This window comes from Ochlerotatus camptorhynchus, unplaced genomic scaffold (genome assembly GCF_037179485.1).
Source record: "Ochlerotatus camptorhynchus isolate MF236.1 unplaced genomic scaffold, CSIRO-AGI_Acam_v1.1 ptg000159l, whole genome shotgun sequence".
Lineage (NCBI taxonomy): Eukaryota > Metazoa > Arthropoda > Insecta > Diptera > Culicidae > Ochlerotatus > Ochlerotatus camptorhynchus.
This window is the reverse complement of record NW_027040649.1, coordinates 416,730-438,564: the sequence shown is the minus strand read 5'-3', so window position 1 is coordinate 438,564 and position 21,835 is coordinate 416,730. Positions and strand designations below refer to the sequence as shown.

Below are 21,835 nucleotides of genomic sequence, written 5' to 3'. Positions count from 1 at the left end.
TCCCCCATCTCGAAAAAATAAAATCGCAAAACATTTAACTAACCCGAATCGCTTCACCCTTGTAGACCCCCAATGCCTCTACAGACATCACTCAACTCCCCGGGCGCTTCTATCAGCAGCGGCAGTAGTAGCCACCAACAGCAGCAGCAGCAGCAGCAACAAGCCCAGCAGCAACCAATTTTAAGCCGTCCAGCATCTGCCTATTTTAATAGCAATAACAGTACCAATCCGAACAATTTACTACTGACGACACCAACCAGCTCGATGTCGTACGGAATGCTGCCTCCCCAACAGCAGCAACAGCCACCTCTAAGCGGTAACATCTCCCATCCGAATCTGGTGACAGCCACTTCCGGTTCGAACACCATGGGCCCAAGTCGGCTGCAAAAGATGCCACCACAGCAGCCGATGGTCGGAAACAACTTTGTCCGCGATTCCCAAGGGCAGCAGAGTCTCCGATTGAATCAGATGATGGCCCCGTCGATGCCAAACATTGCACATTCCTTCCAGCACCAGCAACAGCAACAGCCTGCACCGCACCAGCATGCCGCGCATCACCCCAGTGGCATTTCCGCCAGCCAGAGCATGCAGAACGTGAACATGATCGCCAGCGGTGGGGGATTCAGCTACCAAAACGGTAGCCCCATGATGTCCCCTCAGCTCTACCCTAACGAGCAACAACAGCATGCCTCGCTGCTTCGTGGCCAAGCGAAGCTAGCAGAGATGAACGAGCTTATCAAACGACGCAATCAAGCTGCACCTCCACCTCAACAGCAGCAACACCAACAACAACAACAACAGCGTCCCCAGAACGTCGATTCTTCAATGATGCCATCCCCCTCCATGCAGCAGCAGCAACAGCAGCAACAACAGTCGCAACATCCCGGCTACAGCGGTGCTAGTCCTCATCCCAGTACTCCAATAAGCTCCCACAAGCAGCTCCCTCCGACGACGGCTCCCAAGCCGCAGATCCGTCCCGGAATGCCCTCCGACCAAGATCAGCCACCGCTTCCACCATCAGCTACGCATCCCATGTTCAAAACCGTCCCCGCAAGCAGCTCCACTATCGGGACATACAGCACGTCCGAACCAGCAAAAGTCGGCTTCTATCCACCGGCAGTGCCAACGCAGAACAAGAACGTGATCGTTCCGGGAAGCAACCCATGGGAACGCGAGGAAAAGGAAAAGGAAACCGAACTTCGACGGGAGCACATCCGTGGTTGGCGCGATCAACAGATTGCCGAACTACAAATCTTGTCCCACAGGACTCCCCCGCAGGATGATCTGCTTCGCACGCTCATGCTTGAACGCGACTTTGAACGTCGCGCAATGGAAGAAGATCAGGACTTTGATAACGATTCCACCCCGTACGGGAAGGAGCCCACCGGAGTTCACGAAGTCCTACGACTTGCCCAACCGCAAAACACCATATCTGCCCCCTTGACCAAGATGAAGCAAGTCGACATCAAAATGCCATCGGTCCAGAACTCGGAAGCCTCTTCAAACGACGACCTGTCCGCGAATTCAGTCGCTAACACCATCGCCAGTTTTCAACAGCAAGTCGCTTCCGCTAGCTCTGCTATCCAACCGAAGAGTATTCTCAAACACAACAGCAGCACTCCATCCTCCCCATCGAAGGGAGCCGCCAAGTCGGCCAGCTTTGCCCATCACGACAAGCAGTTCAATCTGACCGAAATCACCATGAGTAACACCAACGCCAATCAGCTGATGTCCCAGATAGCAGTCGACATGAACCAGCTCAACATTGCCGATCGCGTCGACGAAGAACTCAACGATCACCAACAATCCACCATGAACGGATACCTTCAAGACCCCACCGCCGCAACCACCACTCAGAACAACAACACCGGAATTGCGCCACCACCCCCTCCACCGGAACGGAACAGTTCCTACATGATCATGCAACAGCAGAAAATACGCAGCAGTGCCACCAAGCTTACCTTCAATAACAATATAATCACGAACGCAGATCAGCATCCGCAGCAGCAGCAGCAACAAAACCTCCTCAACAACAACAACAACAATACTTTGGGAAGATACGGGAACAATCTGCTCACGACCACCACCACTGCCGGTCCAGCAAACTCCACGAACAACAACCTCCCATCGTCGTCCAGCAGCAACAGTCTTAACAACAACAACAACAACAACATTATCAATCCGAACAACCCGGCATTCGGATCGGCTGCCTACCGGGATAACCGACGGGTTTCGTTCCACGATGAAGATGCGGCTGTGGCTAATGCAATGAACAACAACGGGAACGTGGGAGGATTCGGCATAACCAACAATGGGACCATGGGTAGCAGCTATACCGAGGCGGGACACCTGATCGGAAGCAGCGGCGAGCAAGGCGAGCTGGGATCGATCATGGAGCGACCGGATCCGGATGTAAGTACCATTGTCGATTGTTTGATATATGCATTTCATGGTTACATCCAATAGGGGTCCAACCATAAATGACGTACAGTACTTGTTCGCTAACTGGGCTGTAGTCCAGTTAAAAAGCAGTCATACGTCAAAAATAGACGTCACATTTAGGTTGATATTTCGTTGTGAAAATTTGTGAGGGGCATTTGAGTGGAATATTAAGTGTTGGGGCTTATTACGGTGAAAACTTGTCACTTGTCGTCACGGTGAAGTGATTTCCATTTGATTTGTACGACAATCACGGCTCTTATTATGAGTATCACTTCCTTATCACCGTGTAGTGACACCCGTAATAACGTTAATATAAATAAACTTGATTTTTTTTTTCATTTCACGCTGAAATCAGAACCCTAATGCTTTTTTAGCGAAAGCGTTAAGCCTTTCTAAACTCGCGAAATTGAATGCTGTGAAAATAACAATAACAAAGTTAAGACTGCTTCAATTCAATGCACATTAAGAATTTTAACGTCGATCAAACAATTCATCGAAGTTCTCAGTGTTTTTTGTTTGTTGACGCATTTTAAGGCTCCCTGATGGTAATTAAGGGGGATTTCCGGTTCAATTGACCTAAACTTTGGATTTTTTTTTTCCAGGGAACTGGTAAGAGTTAGAGACCTGAGTTTTTTGTCAAATCTTTATTCATTCTTGCTCTACAACTGGGAATTTTTTCAAGTCCAAAAATCCAAAATGGCGTCCAATATGGCGGCTGCCCGGCGGGTACTTCCCAAAACTGCGAGCAGCCTAGAGGTCGCAAATCGTCACCTAGAAAGAAAATCGGCTCAGTTTCTTGAAGAGTATAGTTCAGAGAATGGAATGAACTAGAATCTTTGAAAAATCTCAAAATTTGACAAAATGGCGGTAACTAGGTAAATGACTTTTTTTCAAATGCCCGCCATTTTGTCAAATTTTGAGATTTTTCAAAGATTCTAGTTCATTCCATTCTCTGAACTATACTCTTCAAGAAACTGAGCCGATTTTCTTTCTAGGTGACGATTTGCGACCTCTAGGCTGCTCGCAGTTTTGGGAAGTACCCGCCGGGCAGCCGCCATCCCTGGATCCTTTCAGGTAGCAAGCTAATCGCTTGAGCTCGTTCCGGCCGGTTTGTGTATGGCAGCTCGTTTTCCTACTGAGTATGGAAACAGCTGCCGATATGTCCGGTCTTGTATAACTGACCAACTAGCTTCTTGTAGTTATTGTTGTCCGGAAGCAGTTTCCCATCTTCTTGCTTGAAGTATCTCTGGTCCACCTTGAAATACTCCAACCCGTTTGATTTAACGATTTCAACAATGTACCACTTCTGATTCAAGAAGAAATCACCCTTGTTGTCACGTTGCACCTCGATTCCAAGGTACCCAGTGTATGTCGCCCATCGAAGACATGTTGAAGTTTTTTTTTCTGTAGTCCTTCGTCGTTCGCTCAATGATACACTCGTTCCTTCTTCTTCTTCTTCTTCTTCTTCTTCTTCGCATTTCAAGCTTATTGCATATCGCATATTAGCTTATTGCGTGCTCTCAACTTAGTGTTCTAGATGCACTTCCACAGTTATTAATTGAGAGCTTTCGAAGCCTGTACCATTTTTGCATTGATATGATTGTGTGGCAAGTCCAATCATACTTCTATGCCCAGGGAAGTCGAGAAATTTTCCAACCCGAAAAATTCCTAGACCGGACCGGGAATCGAACCCAGCCACCTCCAGCATGGTCTTGCTTTGTAGCTGCGCCTTTACCGACTGAGCTAAGGGAAGCCCCTCGTTCCTGCTGGCGATGATTAGGTCGTCGACGTATACCAAAATGAAGCACCATTGGTTATCTTCTTTCTTCCGATACAGACACGGAATCGCACCTCTTGAAGCCAAGCCGTAGTAGTTCCGCATACAGTTTCCTGGTTCCTAGACCTCGCAGCCGTATAAACTTTTCTTGAGACGTAACACCTTGTGCTCTTCCCCACGAACAGTGAACCCAGAAGGCTGTCTGAGGTAAATCTCCTCCTCAAGAGTGCCTTACAGAAAGGCTGTCTTGATGTCATATTGTCGCACCATCATGCCTTGCTTCGCTGTAACCGCCAAAGAAGTTCGGAATGTTGTCTGTCGCACCACAGGAGCAAACACTTGATCATAGTCAGTGCCGTACTGCTGACTGAATCCCTGGGCAACCAGCCTCGACGACGTGTCGTTTGCTACGATGGATTGCAACTCCTTCTTCATGACCGAATTCCATTTGTCATTGCCTCGTCGAATGATTTTGATTCCATTAGCTGGGATAGGTGGGATACCTTTGGTTAACCGTTGGGACGGTCTGGGAGTTTGTTGGCATTCGACGTCAAAGACAACACTAGCAGCATCGTTGCTATCTTCTGAAATTGACAACTGCTCGGCATCAGCTTCACTCACCTGACCTTACACTATTAACATCATCGTCGTACGTTTTGCCATTGGTATTTGGTTCTACCACTGACCCATTCAGTTTGATATGCAGCTTTGGTCGTGGTACTGCTATCATACTTTGTTGCTTCTTCGAACTTGACATCCCTACTGATGGTGATACTGCAGGTTTCCGGAGTCAGGAGACGGTAGGCTTTGCGTCCCTCAGCGTAGCCCACCAAAATCAGTTTTCAGCTTTTTCCGCTTCCGGCTTGGAATGTATACCCTTGCTGGTGATCCAAATACACGCAGGTTGGTATACGAAGGCTTGCATGCCATAACTCCTTAGGGGTTTTACTTGCGGCCGTTGTTGGTAAAATATTTTGCAGGTAGGTTGCCGTTGTTATTGCTTCTCGCCAAAATTGCTTCTCCAAATCTGCTTCAATTTCTTTCGGCGGTTCCATTCTGTTGAGGACTATACGGTGCCGTTTGCTGGAGTATAATGCCGTTGTCCGCAAGGTACTTCTTCACTGGAACCACTCACCTCCACCGTCGGCGCGCAATATCGAAATCACCAGCACCATATTATAACTATTTCCAGTCGGTGTGCTTACCTCGAACGGACCAGCTAAGTCCGTGTGGATCAAGTCTCCTAACGCTTTGCTCCTACTTTCTGATGCTTTTGGAAATGGTGTTCTGGTCATTTTTCCTTAGCAGCACGTTCCGCAAACCATTTTCACACCACAGTCTTGTATCGAAATGCCACTAGTTCTTCACGCACGATTTTCTTGATTATATCGACGCTTTGGTGTCCCAACCGACAGTGCCACAGATGAATACATTGCTTCGGATGATTATCAGGTGATACAGTTTACCATGCCGTTTGCCGACGATGTGTGCCACCCCACCCTTTTGGATCTCACACGACGTCCTGTCGAAAGACACACAGAAATCACTCGAAAGACACACAGAAAACACAGACAAACAGACATAACACATTGAATATTTCTCACTGTAAAACATCGTCGCTAAAACATTATCGCCATCTGTTGAGTACACTGTGATTGGCAGTACACTGAACAGATGGCAGTAGTGTTTAAAGGTCAAACGTAAAGGAATTTACTATGCGCGCCGCAGATGGCGGTACTACCAACTGCGATACTTTTAAATTGATCGTTAAATCAAAGATATCTAATTAACAAGATATCCCACTAATCAATTCCTCATACAAGGCATATAATTACCACCCGTATGTGATCGCAGTGCCATCTGTTGAGTGCACATTGAAACTGTTGGGAGTTCCCCGCCAACTTCACCACCTGGGCTCAACAACTGACAGGTGTCAGCATGATAGATGTCAATGCGGACGTTGATGATCAGCCGAGGAAAGAGGACGATATCATCCTCGAAGTCATCATCATAATATTGCGATAGCAAGATTCTTACTTGTTTGTGATTATTCCGATGTTCAATCATTAGCACTTTATACGCTAAAGAAACACTTGAGAAAACAATCACACATTCAAGCGCGCATCATGATGTGCTTGTAATATGCTTGGCTTTTGAGCGAAAGAGTTTCCAATATACCACCGGTATCAGTAAGATGCAAATCTCTAATAGTAATTCATTATTTGCGGAGCTGGTGCTCAAAAGAATCTTAATAAGCATAGAAGTAAACACGGGAAAAGCATTCACTCTCTCTAAAGAATTATTCCAACACCCCAGTCACTGGAAATTATCGAAATCATTGCTAAACGTAATAACATATGTCGTCTTCTTTGGCCAACGCAGCACGAATTCTATTCAAAAATTACATTGGAATAATCATTATTTTCCTATTTTATAACGTAGGAAGTATTTGTCAACGCCGGTGAAAGCAAACGCAAACGGAAGTAGCGGAAGCTGAATGAAGACGATGAGTGATGACACCGGTTCGTGTTTTGATTTGCGCTGTACCGTCCGCTCAGTTGTGTGGGTTCGTAAATGTATAGATGTTGGTGTGCGTGTTTTCTTCCAAAGCTGTAGTTCAACGTTGTCACGTCACAAACCGTTTGGCGCTGTTATCTGTCTCTAAAAAAATCCAAAGAGTGAAGGGGGTCTGGTTAAATGCTTTTTCGATGTACAACTTGCGAGTGTTATGTCTAGTTGTCTGTGCAGAAACCTTCATCAGTGATGTTGGATAACGGATAAGAGATTTCCATCCAATACCGGAACATGGAACACTTGCGTCAGCTTGATGTTCGTAGGTTTGCCTTCTTCGTTTACGCCTTGGAACATTCCTACGCCGACACCGTTCGCAACTCGTTCATCTTCAGATCTTCAGTTTTTCTAATCGTCTATGGGCCTATAAGTTGATGGTAATTTAGGGAACCTTGAAGGAAACACGTCGTTAGTTGTGAACGATTTAATTGAGAATAAAGTTACAAAGAAAACTTATAGATTGCTTCGATCTGCTTTAGGTCTAAGAGGAAGAGGAGACAACTGGCTTCTTACTCTTTTATCTCTATCTCTATCTATATCTATCTCTATCTTACGCACTTCAAATCGGCCAATTGGCGTTGACGCCGACTCTGTAGCTCTTTACTCCAATGGTAAAATCCATAAGCAAACGTCAGACTGTGCGTGAAACATGGCGGACTTCGTACTATCCTTTCACTCCACTGAAAATTCCCATAAGAAACTGTCAATCTTTGCTAGAAGAGACGATTTTTCGGCGGTGCCGTCAACGCCAATCACGAGCTGGTTCGCGTTTAACAGAAAAGTGGTTCGTTTTCGCCCCCGTATTGTCTTCTCTTCCTCTTAGGTTTAGGTCCACGGTGTTGCTAAGATCCGCGGACACCCCCCTCCCTACCTCACTCCCTCCCTCCCTTCCTCCTGGTAACGGATTTTGCTATACTTTATACTTATGAGGAAGAGAAGACAATACGGGAGCGAAAACGAAACACTTTTCTGTCAAACGTGAACCAGCTCGTGATTGCCCGATTTGAAGTGCGTAAGATAGAGATCGAGATAGATATAGATAGAGATAAAAGAGTAAGAAGCCAGTTGTCTCCTCTTCCTCTTAGCTTTATACATGGCCGGTTACAGCTTCTGATACCTCCCCACCCCCCTCAAATGTCACGTCAAGGAAACATTCACATAGTGTTTCCAGGCCAAAAACGACCCCAATGCAACTATGAAGGTTAAGCCGTTTATTTTGGAGCGTTTTCAGTAGTTCTAAATTTTCTGGGCCATTTTGGGAACTTAAGGGTTTCAAAGTGAGCGTTTTGTTGGCTTTCAAGTGTTCTAGATGTACTTCCACAGTTATTGCCGATTGCAGTGGAACGTCAAAATGTATGAGCTGAGAAAGCAATTGGTGAAGAACGATCTGCACTGATCACGAAATTTTGGAATATGTTTAATAAGATGCAGGGATGCCAGGTGTATTTTGAAAAAATCTTCATTGAGATGGATGAAATGTCTTCACCGCGCTTCTCTTAAAATTTTGGGTATTCAGATTTATAAAAAGAGCCCTTAAATTCGTAGAAGTTAAGTGAATTTTGAAGAGCTGAATTTAACTTTGAAAAATCTTAGATAAATTCAGAGAAATTCTTGGATGTTCAAGGATTTTTCTTTAACTTCAGGGTGTAATGTCCAAGAAGGGGTTGATTGCGGATCACTATATAGATGGGTTTAAAATAAAGTTGATTTCAGCTTGAAGCTCGATAATCTAATGAGAATTCTCAGTGTTGTTTATTTGCTTTTGTAACTTTGAGAGCGGTACAAATATTTGATGCAGAGTAGCTGCACAGAACAGAGGTGGAACTTTGGATCAGAAAGTGGTTCTACTTTTCATTGGTGAACACTAGCGCACCTAGCGGTAGAAAGCATCTTCTGCCAACAGTTAAGATAGGCAGCATGTTATGATAGTGTGAGTGCGCCTAGAAAGCCCGTGTGGAACGTGACCACAACGCATCGCTTGTTGAGCAGAAAAACGTTCCACTTTTTGATTCATCGATTTGTGAGGTCCGCCTCCATGCGCCACTCAGTTGGCATGTAGCGAAGTTCGATGATTTTCTGCTGTTGGAGGTCCTTAGTGTAGACGTACTTGGTATCAATGTGCTTCGAATGCCGTTCAAGACGCGCCGACTCGACGATCTTTATGTACGATTGTTTGTCTTCCCAAACGATGATCGGATTGGGCGGGGCTTGCTTGATGTCGTTGAGCAACTTCCGGTACCACATGAGCTGCTGACAACCAACCGCCAGCGTGACGAATTCTGCCGACGAGACCACCGCCGAACTACAGGAGGAACCCGGAATGTGATTTCCTATCACCTTCGTCACCGGTTCACACAACATTCCGTTTCGCCGGATCCGGAACCCAGGTGCAAACGATAATCTTTCGAGGTGGCGAAGAACCCTCTTTGCTTCGGTCCAATCTCCTTTGGTCGGGTGGGTGACTTTTCTTCTAAGCGGGGAGACGGCCACGCAGATATCCGGCCGTGTGTTCACCGCGACGTGAGCAATCTTCCTACCAAACTGCGGAACGAAGCGTTTGTAGGCAGTTCGGTCTCCTCCTTTTGTTTGAGGTACGCGGGGTCGATTGGTAGCTTTGATGGATTCGCGTCGTCGTGTCCGAATCGTCGTACCATCTTCTCGATGTAAGCTGACTTGGTCGAAAGTGTAGTGGTCAGCAACCTTTTCGACGCGTAATCCCAGGAACTGCTTAAGCTCGCCGAGACAGGAAAGCTTGAACTTGTCTTGTAGCTGCCGACGAATTTCCTCAAACTCGGCCTCGGAATTGCTGACGACGAGCAAATCGTCAACGTACACTAGGATGTAGTTCGGCTCCCCGTTGCGATTTCGGATGTACAGGCACATGCCGCTATCCGCTGGTTTGAAACCCATGGACTTCACAAGCTCCGTCGATCTTCCTGTTCCAGGCTCGGGCGGACTGCTTGAGCCTATAAATGCAGCGTTTGAGGCTGCATATCATGCCATCGTTCCGGTCGAAGCCAGGCGAATGCTTCATATACACCTCCTCTTCCAGATCGGTGTACCGGTAGGCACTTCATATGTCCAGGTGTTTGACTAACTTTTCCTGCTGGCTGGCCAGTACGAGGATGGTCCGAAGGGTCGTTTGACGGACGTCAGGGGCGAACACGTCGCCGTAATCCCGTACTACCTGCCCGGTTTCATCTTCCTTCTTCTTATACGTCCACGTGTAGCCTCGCTGTAGCGTAGCATTCAGGATCTTCCGCTTCCGGATGCGCTTCGGGTTCGATTTCGGGTTGAGCTTCAGTTTCGACTTCGGGTTGCGCCTCCGGTTCGACTGGACGGCTCTGTAGACGACCTATATCAAAGAGAACTTCATCGCCTCTCACCTCTGAGGGAAGTCCGTTGGATCCTTCTTCATGTCGTCTTCAACGAACTTGGCATCCCGGCTAATGTAGATTTTTCGCGTGGTACTGTCCAGGAAGCGATAAGCTTTATGCTCCGAGGAGTAGCACACGAGTGTTAAATTCTGTGCTGTGGCGTCCAGTTTATTCCTTTTTACCTTTAGGATGTGAACCCAAGCCCAGCAGCCGAAAATCTTGAGGTGATCGACCTTCGGTTTCGCACCGGTCCAAAGCTCGAATGGTATGACGTGGAGGGGCCTCGTTGGCAGAACGTTTTGTAGGTAGACTACTGTGGTCAGCGCTTCTGCCCAGTAGCTGTGGATAAGTCTATTAACGTCTCTTTAAACTGTTCCCCTACAAGAGGAGAATTTAGTTCATTCGAGACGGGTTTTAAACTGCAGCTGTTTCATCATTGTGTCCCCCGTTAGGTCGGTCGTCCTCCCTCACACACCTTGGTCTTTAGGGCCTTAAAGACTGCCTCTTGTCGAATGAAGTGGCATGACTATACCAGTCATTTTCTTTCTAATGCCACTTCAACTTACTCATGCTTATATCATATCGTATAAGTATAACGCCCGCAGGAAGTTGAGTACAGTTTGCTCTGTACTCCTGTCGTTGAACAATACCTCATGGATTGTACCCCCATATCTTCCCTTAATTGTGCTCTTGCCGGGCACTCCACCAATAGATGATTTACATCTAAGACCACACCGCATCCCTGGCAGTAGGCCACACTGCCGCTAAAACGAGGTCCATGAGTGAGCCGTGTATGACCAATCCTCAGCCGAGTCAGAACTTTCTGATCTCGAGAATTAGGTGCATCCTTCCACTCAGGAATGCATCACGGTTATTATGCCAAGACACATTCCATGCATATCGCGAGGTCTGCTTCACCCAGCGGGCAGCGTCACTATAGGGCACCGGAGTGGCCTCTAGCCGAGCAAGACGACCCTTGTTAGCTAGCTGCGTGTCCAGGTACCCATACAAAGGTTATGTTAGCGTACCGTTGCACCTCTAACAGCCACGGGTGTCCAACCTGCCCATGCTCAAGGGCAGAGAGACAACTCGCAGAGTCAGAAAATACAACGGCCTGAGACCCATTTGCTAGCCTACAAGCTTGCAGGAGAGCATAGGCCTCAGCTGAGAAGATACCACACAGACCGGGTAACCGGCCGCAGTGGCTTATGTCCGCCCCAGACACCCGTCCGTATATAGCTTGGGCCTTCCCTCGTATGAGGCAGCGACCTCTCTAAATGCAGCTTTTGCCACATCAGAGCTGGCCCCCGCCCCGCACATAGCTCTAACCCTTCAATCAACTTTTGGGGCAGTAGCATCCCATGCCCGTTGCCACAGCCTAGCTCGCTGGGCTAACGTGGGAAAATCTACTCCCGTCAAGTCGCTCCACCATTCTCTCGCCCTTGCAACCGTGGGCCTGTCATTGAGAATGGGATCCCTTTCTAGGAGCCTCAGCGCCTTGGTGGCCAGGTCTTCGGTGACAACATTCACCAAAGGAACCTTTCCATTCTCCACCAACAGAGAAGGTATCGGTGAAGACCTCAGCGCTTCGCTACAAATTCTGCACGCCTCATTGTACTGAGGTTCCAGAATCTTGAGCAGGGAGACACCACCCCTGCTCCACAGTTCTGCCCCGTAAAGGATGCTAGGGACAACCAGAGCCCCAGAGAGGCTTCAGAGATGCGACCATTTAGGGTCCGAAGGATATTCAACTTGTTGTTGACGTTATCCTTCACCAATTTGGCGTGCTTAACAAATCGGAGTTTGTTATCAATAGTCACACCAAGCAGTTTCATTTAGCGTACGGCCTTGACCGCATGCTCACCGATACTAACCAATGGCAGGCTTGGTCTGTGATGATGACCAAAGCAGACGTGCAGCAGTTTGGACTTCTCGGGGGATATCACAAACCCAACACCATCTGCCCAGTCAACGACAGACTGCACTGCATCCTACATCTTGTGCCTAACCACCCTACCGTATTTACCTAACACGATAAGAGTAATATCATCGGCGTATACAATAATGTATACTTCCTTGGGAATGCGTTCTAACACTGAGTTCATGGCAATGAGAAACAGTGTAACCGAGAGTACAGACCCTTGCGGGATGCCATTCTCCAGCAACCTCGAGGAAGAGGTTGCGCCAGCGTTCAATACTCGGAACCTACGGTTCTGTAGAAAGTTTTCTACGTAGTTAAACAAACATCCTTGGAAGTCCCAGCTCTTGAGGGAAGTCAAGATAGCAAGCTTCCATGTCATATCATATGCCTTGGACAAATCGAGGGAGACTACATCTACATGCAAATCTTCCGACGAGGCCTTGTTCAATAAATGATCGAGCTCGGAGAGGAACGTCTCCGACCCATAGCCGCATCGAAATGCGTGTTGCCGTGGGTGGATCCGTCCTTGCCTCTCCAGCTCAGTTGACAGACGACGGTTAACCATCCGCTCGAGTGTTTTTCCCATGCAGCTCAGCAGGGTTATCGGTCGATAACCCTCTGTTAGGGTTTTATCTTTCCCAGGTTTGGGAATAGGAATAACCAACCCTTCTTTCCACTCGTCCGGTATCTGGCCAGAAAGCCAGACTTCGTTCATAGTATCAAGAAGATCCAATCGGCCGACAAGGGGTAATCTTACCAATGGCGCGGCGCAGGGCCCAGTTGAGCTCTTCAAGTACGAATACCCTGTTGTAGTCTTTAACTAGACTACACTGCCTGTCACGGGAGTAGCGGTACTCTCCCTCAGCGAATGACTTTACACGCAGGAACTCATCACTGTGATTGCTGTTTGCCGACACCTTGGCAAATTGATCAGCAAAGGCCTCACTGATCAGTCCTGGGTCTTTCGTGTAATCGCCATCCAACTTAATCACCCTCTCAACATGTCTAATCTTACCACCGACAGACTTAAACTTTCGCCATAGCTCACCAGAGCTAGTGGTTTCCGATATGTCCGCGGTGAAAGCAGACCATGTATCCCGCTTTGCAGCTTTGATTACGCTTCTAGATTTAGATCGAGCAAGCTGAAACTCCCTCAATCTATCGGCCCTAGAAGGATCATCAAGCTGCAGCCTACGCAGCGCCCTTAGACATCTAGCCTTAATCGCCATATGAACTTCTGTCCCCCACCAAGGGACAGTTTTCATACCTCCTCTCCCTCCAGGCTTTGGGATGTGACGATGAGCGGCCTTACTCAAGATTTGGGTCCAGTCACCTGGTCTCAATATCGTGTCATCACCAGGCAGTTGGAGACAGACTTCTTTGCCAAAGCTGTCCCAATCTGCTTTGTCAAGGTTCCATCTAAGTCTTGTCACAGTAGACGGGAGGTCTACAGCCTGTGACAATGAGATAGGGAAATGATCACTTCCGTGTAAGTCATCGTCAACCCGCCAGATAAACTGGCTAGCTACATCCCAACAGGCTATGGCCAGATCGATCACGGACTCTACCCCGGTGGTGGGATCGAACCGAGTCGGTCTGCCATCGTTCAGCACTGAACAACCCAACGTGTCCAGTAGCTGATACAACCTCTCGCCACGAACGTCAGTCTTATGTGATCCCCAGGAGGGGTGATGCGCATTCAGATCGCCCACTATCACATAAGGGACAGGCAGCTGCGAGATGAGATCTTGCAGTTTGCCGATGACGTTCACTTCTTTGTCAACCCTATTCCTCGGAGCCATGTATAAGCTAACAACTGTCAGCTTATACGGAAACTGAATGGTGACCGCGGTGACCTCCAGTTCATTATCCAACTGCTCTACCTTATGTGGTATATCTTCTCTAATAGCCAATCCAGTGCCGTGGATGTAGGCATTAATGTGAGGCTTAATATACCACTTATATCTACCACCGAGATAGTTTGGAGGTAGATCTGCTACCTTGGTCATCGTTTCTTGGAGAGCGACGACACAATGGTTCAGTTTCTTTGTCAATAGCTGGATCTGAGATAACTTTGATCGCAACCCATGGACATTCCATTGCAGTATTACGTTCGATGGCTCTTTACCATTCTGTTGTGGGACATCAGACATGGTAACTACTTTTTACCGGTAACAGCATCGCTTTCGCGCTCCGATACCGAGTCCATAGGGGGAGAAGGTGCTGTGTTTTCTCCTTTTTTACGGCTTTTCTTACCACGAGTGTCCTCGAGGCCGGCGGTCTGCTTCCGTTTTCTACGGGTCACGAGAGCAGTAACCTCGCTCTCATCAGAGTCGAGGTTAACGCCAACTCTTTCGAGTTGTCCAACAAGGGAAGCACATTCCATCTCAAGGCGAGTCTTCGACTCCTTGAGCAGTTTGATTTTCCCCTTGCCAAGGGCGACCTCCTTTCGCAGACTTTCCACCAACTTTTCCAGGAGCTGTTTGTCCTTCTCGGTTGGTGTTTCGGCATCAGGCAAGGGGTCGGTGCCAACCTCTTGGGTTAGCACTTTGCCCTCCCTACCAGTAGCCTTTCCACTCTTGGTAGCAACTTGCACAAGACCGGCAGGTGGACTAGCACCAACCCCAATACTCTTGCACTGGGTAGTCCCCTTTTTGCCGGTCTTGGCACCCTTTGCAGGTGGAGCTCCGTCTGTTCCCTTGCCCTGAGGGTTCGACTTCGCAGCTCCCTGCTTGGCCTTTTTCTTCTTCTTATCTTTGGGAGGTAAAAAGCAACCGCTGCATAGGACTTCCCGCTTCGCTCGTCGCTATAAACCTTCTTGGCATCCCCAAAGGAGACACCAAGGTTGGTTTTGATCCTAAGGATATCAGCTTCCTTCACGTAGGTAGGGCACCTACGGTTAGTCGGCTGATGATTGCCTCGACAATTGGAGCAGAAGGCCTTTGCTCCACATTTCTCGGCAACCGGATGGACCCCTGAACAGACCCTGCACCTGGTCTTGTTCTTGCAACCCGCGCGACCATGCCCATACCCATAGCAGTTGTAACACTGCAAGGGCAAAGCGTAGTACGCTCGGGTCCTAATGCTGAGGAGACCAAACTGAACCGTTTCCGGAAAGCTGGTCCCCTCGAAAGTTAACACCACGGATGAGGTGTTAACCTTCCCCTCGCCACTACCCTTGCAGATTCTGTGGACATCTACTACACCTTGTGTAGCAAAATGCTCCTTCAGAGTCTGCTCCGATTCGTTGATGATATCCACACTTGATATCACGCTACGAATTTTGTTCAAGGTAGGGTGTGCACCCACCCGAACCTTGAACCCTCCACTTAGTTCAGTGATCTGCTTCAGCTTTTCAGCATCAGCAGGATCACTGACCTCTAAAACGTAGCGCGAGCCATCCCGATCTGTATGGGCCTCAACAGTATGCCCAGCAGAATGCTGAACCACTGAAGCCACATTGAGATGGTTCCACGCCACATTCTTCCCTCCATCGATTGCCTCCATGTGGAGAACAATCGTCCCGCTGCGTTTATTTTTCGCCAGGGTCCGTCGACCCTCACAATAGCTGATTGTGTTTTGCATAATCAACTATTTCGTACGGGAGAGACCCTCTCGGGCCGAGGCCGCCGGAGTCTGTTCCCAATGCAAACCTTTGGGGAAAAAATATAGGACAGTGCCTCACCCCTGTCACGCTGAACGGAAACACTTAAGACGGGAGGTTCCATCTGCCAGCCCGAATCGCTCCGTTGCTTCAAACGTGGACGCTAGAAGTAGGTCCATACACTCTACCTACAGAATGCATTCATCCTGAACAAACTTTAGCCACACGAAATTCACTATCTACAATTGTTTAAAGTCCGGTAGACAACTGACTGCCGGCAGAAAGGCTGAGCACGGTAATCGGATGGGCCTAAGACATGACTAGGTCCCATCCTGCACACACTCAAAACCTTTCGGACTCCCCCGTTCTTGTTTGCGTTTCTGGCTACAACGCATCATAGCCAGCAACCCCACCGAGCACCGCGTGGAGGTAAGAATCGGAGTTCCGATGCACAGATATCGCAAGTCGCCGATCGTCTGGCAGAGCCCGACAACCGTTGACGAGCGTTCTTATGCACCTGCTTTACCCGGCCTGCCCAGTAGCTTCCTGTGCTTCCATTTATTAACGTCCTTTTAAACAAACCACCTTGAGGAGGTGGAGATAGTTCATTCAGGACGGCCAAGTCGTAACCAGACACAGCCGGTTAGCATCCCCAGGTAGCGATAATCACAGGCTACTTAGAGTTGGCTATAACCTTTTTGCTCTGTCATCGTCATCACGGGCACTACCGATGTATTGACAGTAGTGCTTTGGTGACAACGATGATCCCCCGTTCTTGTTCGCATTACTGACGGCAAATATCACCGCCAGCAACCCCACCGGGCACCGCGTGGAGGTAAAAATCGGAGTTCAGGTGCACAGAGGTCGCAAATCGCCGGTCAGGGCAGAACCCAACAACCATTGATAGGCGTTCTTATGCACCTGCTTTACCCGGCCTGCCCAGTTGCGTTGCTCTAACTGTGCATCGAAAAGCATGTATCGTACCATTTCGATTCTTGTGGCGACTTGGGACTTCTCTTTCAAATAGGTACAGGGCGCAAAATCAGCTGTGGTCGTCGATCATGGTCATAAACTACCTGTAACCGCCGACCGAAGGCACCTCAACCGGGCCGCAGATGTCCGTGTGCCATTGGTGCTTTCGATCTGGAATGAGACTCACTCGGAAAAGGGGGTGCGGAGCGTCAGACCATCCACTAGTTCTTCTTTCATCAAATGGTCGATTGCTTTCGGATCCCGGTGGCCAAAATGGCGATGCCAAACATGCTGGCAATCCTTGTTATGGTGGCCACTTGCCACCATCACGACGTCTTCCGGTATCCACGAAGAATCCGACAGCCGGTAGCGTCGAAGACAACTGTAGCTTGTTTTTGAACGAGAGCCGGGACGGAAAGCAGGTTCATCGAGAGGGTGGGGGCGTAGAGCGCAAAGCTGATGTCCATTTCACGACGATGCCCATGCTCGTCGGCGCACTCTACGACGCAGCAACCTTCACCGCGCACCTCCGCTTGTTTCCCGTCCGCCAGATTGACGAACTTATCTTCGCTTTCACGCAATTCCCAGAAAGGCTTCCGGATCCGCTACGGTGTGCCGTGTAGCACCGGAATTAACGACCCACGAGTTGACAACTTCACCATCCGATGCTCTTTCTGCAGCTAGAGCGAACTAAACTATATCCTTCTTGCTGGTGGCTTTCCATTGTTGAGGTCCCTGCTCCGAATCACGGGCGAACTTGCGGCACTCCTTTTGTTTATGCCCCAGCTTTCGACAATAGTGGCATTCAATTGGCTGCTTCTTCTTCTTCTTGCTGTCATGACCGAGCTCGATCCAGCACCCTGTCGCTTTGCTGTCTCGTCCAAGAGCTTCCTTTTGACTAGCTCCAGCGTAAGGTCGTCATCCGACCGGCTTTCGAAGGCGGTTGTGAGGGTGTCGTACGAGGAGGAGATGCTTCTCAAAATCATCGCGACAGTGACATTCTCCGTGAGTTCCCCTCAAGTCCCAGTCGTCACCATCATTGCTTCAGAGAAATTTGCAGACATTCATGAGCAATTAGCAATTCGATCAATAATAACTTCAAGCCACTTCGGTAAAGTTTAATGGACTTGAAATAGTTCAGGAAATTCCGTAGAAGTTTAGGAAACTTTGTAGAACTTAGGGAACAACTCCATGCAGTTCCATATGAATTCACTGTATGTTCTCTATCCCACAGCGCTTCATCGACGAAACCATGCCGGCAATGCTGCACACCCCGACCACCCCGGAAGCAGAAAGTTGGAACATGCAGATTCAGATAACCCCGGGCGTCATCGGTGCCCAGGAAGTCTATCGGTAAATACCTACCTCCTCTGTGCTTAAAATTTTCCACAGACACTAACTGTTCCCAATTGTCATTCCACACAGTGATCCCCGCACGCGTCGATTGGCGGAACAGCAGCAGCGACAGAAGGCCGAACCCGTACCGGAGAAGCTGTCGTTTAAGGAGAAGATGAAGATGTTCGCCCTGGAATCGGGTGAGAACAACACCCCCAAGGACAAGCTGAAGATTTCCCGTGCCCAGCGGGACATCGATGCCGTACATTGAGCGTCAATTCCAAATTTCCACTCAGTTATCCATCCGCCCCCGGAATCACACGTTTATGCCTTTTTCATGCCTTTCCCCACTCACACACACACACACATACATAAACTCACCGGCTCACGCACTGTGCACAGTGCGTAATTGTTTCTCGTATATTAGGCTGGTACGAAACGAATCGGTATTAAGTGGGTAGTATTCATATCTTATACTGTATAGGGATAACAAAACAAAACACACACACATACACATAGGACGAAGCTGTTTTCGTTTGGAGAATTATTTTGTGGACAAGGAAACAGTTGGTTTTAACATCTATTTATCTATTTTCTACTAGTGAACGAGACAAGCGAATGGTGGTTTGTGTATAGATTTAGATAAATTGACCGATTTGGACAAGTTAGTAGTTTTTTTTGTTGTTACTTCTTTAGAGGTGTATAAAGATGAAGTTTAACTACTATTAAAGGAAAAAAAAAAACATTTTGCTAAGCTATTCTTGTAAAACAAATTCTACATTAATGTAAAATGTAAAAAAAGAGGGACGAATTGAAGTGAACCCTTTATTAAGCTTACTAACATAGCACATTATGAAACACTATGGAAATGATAAAACTTCACTAGAGGAACCCATTGGACCAAAAACAAAGGAAAAGAGAAAAATATTTTCATTTTTTATAAAATACCTTTTACCGCAAGAAGAACAATTTAGGACACGTGTTAGATTAGATGGATGCGTACATATTTTAAACAACCAACAGAACCAGAGCGACTATAGAGTATTTAGATCCAGTTTTGACCTTAGCGAAGTTTAGGCGCGATGGAGGGGAGCGCAAGTAAACTGTGGTAATGTGTGGAACAACAAACCAAGAAACCTTTTCTATGAGCAGATGTTGAGAAGCGATTCGTATCGAAGTCCTATATTTGCATAGAGTGTTAGCTATTTTTTATACTATTCAACATAAGTGACCTAACAAAAACAAGAAAAAATAATACGGATATGATGATAACAGTTTCCCTCCCTTCCCTCATTCGAAACAAGTGTTGTTTCCCACAAAAAGCGAGCGGGAAGACTCGGTCAATTTTTGCCTCCAAACGTCAAACAACAACAAACTATTACAACTTATATTAGAGAACGTATAACTGGTATCAAAGTGTCACCTTGTGAAGTACGATTACGATTTGATAGATGTGTACTTTTTTCTTAATTAAAATTCACTGTAAAAAAAAAAATAGTAGAAGGCATTCAACTTGTTACAAAACTTGTTCCCCAATTCTGCATTTTATTACTGATACATCGTAGATCTATGTGCTAAAAATGATTGAAAAGAGGAAAGTATTTAAGTGAGATCGCTGGCGAGCGAGTACACAGCGCGTTTAGCGAAAAGGAAGTAAAATACATTAGGGATTACATAATTCTAACTAGGACATTTGTATTAAATGAGATAACAACAGTGAAACAGAACTTATATTGGACAAGAAGCAACAACACAGGCAAGTTTAAGGAAAAAGCGATTTTATTTGTTATAACATTTTTTAATATATTTTCGTAAAGTCCAAAACCTTTGATATAAATATGCAAATTATACAAATAGATTCCAGACTACTTGGTAGGCAAATAGATTAATGAGCAGCAATAGTGCGATTTAGGTCTTCATTTCATCATTCTTTGACTGCAGTACAGAAATTACACGAAACAAATAACTCAGACACCTGTCTCTTATAATAGTCAAAACATTTAAGCACCACCCCACCCACTGAGCACTTGCACTCACACAAGACAAGAAGCAGCTTAATGCGACAGCTATTGATTATCGATCAGAACAAATTAATAAACTACTACTAGAACAACAACAAAAACAACAACAGCAACACATTTATCTCAGAAAGTAGCGTTATCGTATTATAAAAAAAAAAACTCATAATAGTAGATTTTTAAACAGTAACGATAAATTACATTACAATAACTAACACACTTCACTTCAATGAGACAAATACATCAAAACATGTAAATGTTGAAAAATCGAGTGCGGAAAATTTACTTAATGAGAAATCATCCTAATCAAACCACCAATTACAGACTTTCATCATAAAGCAGGTTCCGTTCATTTCGATCGCTACTGTGCACGTCTCGAAGCCATCTGGTTGTGGACCGCTGTAAACTGTAAAGCAATACAAGTGGTTTCGCCAGTCGCCACCAGGGCAATTAAATGGGGTGCGTAAGTGAGACAGTTCTCAGTTTGACATGCAGAGGGCCACGTGCACTTTTTGCAGTCCGAACTCACCGTTGTTAGTTTATTTAAGTATTGCACGCCCTTATTCCCGTTTTCGAACGGTGTGGAGAATCCGTTTTCTAATCTAATCTAATCTAATCTAACACCAACACAGCCAGTTCTTGAAAGCATCCTGGAAAATGATATATATATACCTACATCATTTTTCTTGTCTATTTGATATATGTTTCACATCGAAGTTGCGTCACACATATTAAAACGGCCAGGCCTACTGTGCAGCATTTAAGGGGCAAGATGATTCAGAAAACATCAGGCCTATTTAAATCGAAGATTTAAACACGATGATTCAGAATCCAATAAATGGATGAAACGTGGACATCTCTGACCGTACGTTCCGATTTTGGTAATTATATGATTGGTTGGTCGTTGGAAGCATCAAAGCTAGAACGGTTAAGTGATGCTCCATTTTCTTCTGACGGTTGGCGTATGAACACTAACTCTTGTCCTAGCCTTTTATGACTTATGGCTATAGCGCCATTACTCGCTTTCTGAAAAGAGAAGAGGGAAAGGAAAAGGAGAAGGACAAAGGGAAACGGATTAAGTGAAATCTATGAACATGAACAATATTTTTGATTTGAAATATACAATATAGAAATGCATAACGGCGCGGTGGTCACTACCCGAGTCTTGTCACTATTATCAAGTCATAAAAAGTAGCAAGGACTAAAATGTGATCCTTTGATTACTGGAAAATCCTGATTCCCTAGTTTGAAGTTGTCACGACTAGGGTTCGGTGATCTCCCAACGTTACTGGTTTGAAAAGATAAAAATTTACAAAAAGGAACGAACTCAACCAAGCTTAGCCAATTGAACGTGAAGGCTGCCTGACATGTGTTGATGTAGAATTCCAAATTGTTGACAAAGACCAACGTGAACTAGTTTTTGATTTGAAATAAACAAATGTTCGGATGTATGTAGTCGATTTTGATGTGCATTGGCAAGCCTTTTCGTGGCCAATAGTCAGGTTCAACGCTGCGACTCAACGAATGATGGGACGCCTCGTGGAGGTTCTACTTGGCTTCGGAACAGCTTCTCAGCGGCAAATAATAGGGACCTAGAAATTGTCTCCTGGGCCTGGTTATGGCCAGATCAGCAACTGATTGTAGATAAAAAAAAATTCCACCGAAAAAACAAACGTCAGGTTCGAACACACGCACAGCCTACTCTCGAACGGTGTGGAAAATCCGTTTTGATCATAAATGGGAGCAAGGTGTAAATATGACGCATTTTCCCAACCGACTCGAGACACCGGACGAGTGGGGAGGAACAAACAATTATAG

General features: G+C 46.7%; 1 protein-coding gene across 7 annotated transcripts in view; it reads left to right on the top strand.

The window, feature by feature from the left end:
- Nucleotides 1-20,284, top strand: part of cno (canoe) — a 360,255-nt gene extending 339,971 nt beyond the window's left edge. For all 7 annotated transcript variants that reach the window (XM_065222197.1, XM_065222198.1, XM_065222199.1 and 4 more), the window contains 3 exons: nt 66-2,412; nt 17,899-18,017; nt 18,090-20,284. In XM_065222197.1, the coding sequence (XP_065078269.1) occupies nt 66-2,412; nt 17,899-18,017; nt 18,090-18,270 (2,647 nt within the window). In that variant the 3' untranslated portion in view covers nt 18,271-20,284. The remainder of the gene's footprint in view (nt 1-65; nt 2,413-17,898; nt 18,018-18,089) is intronic.
- The last annotated feature ends 1,551 nt before the right edge of the window (nt 20,285-21,835 follow it).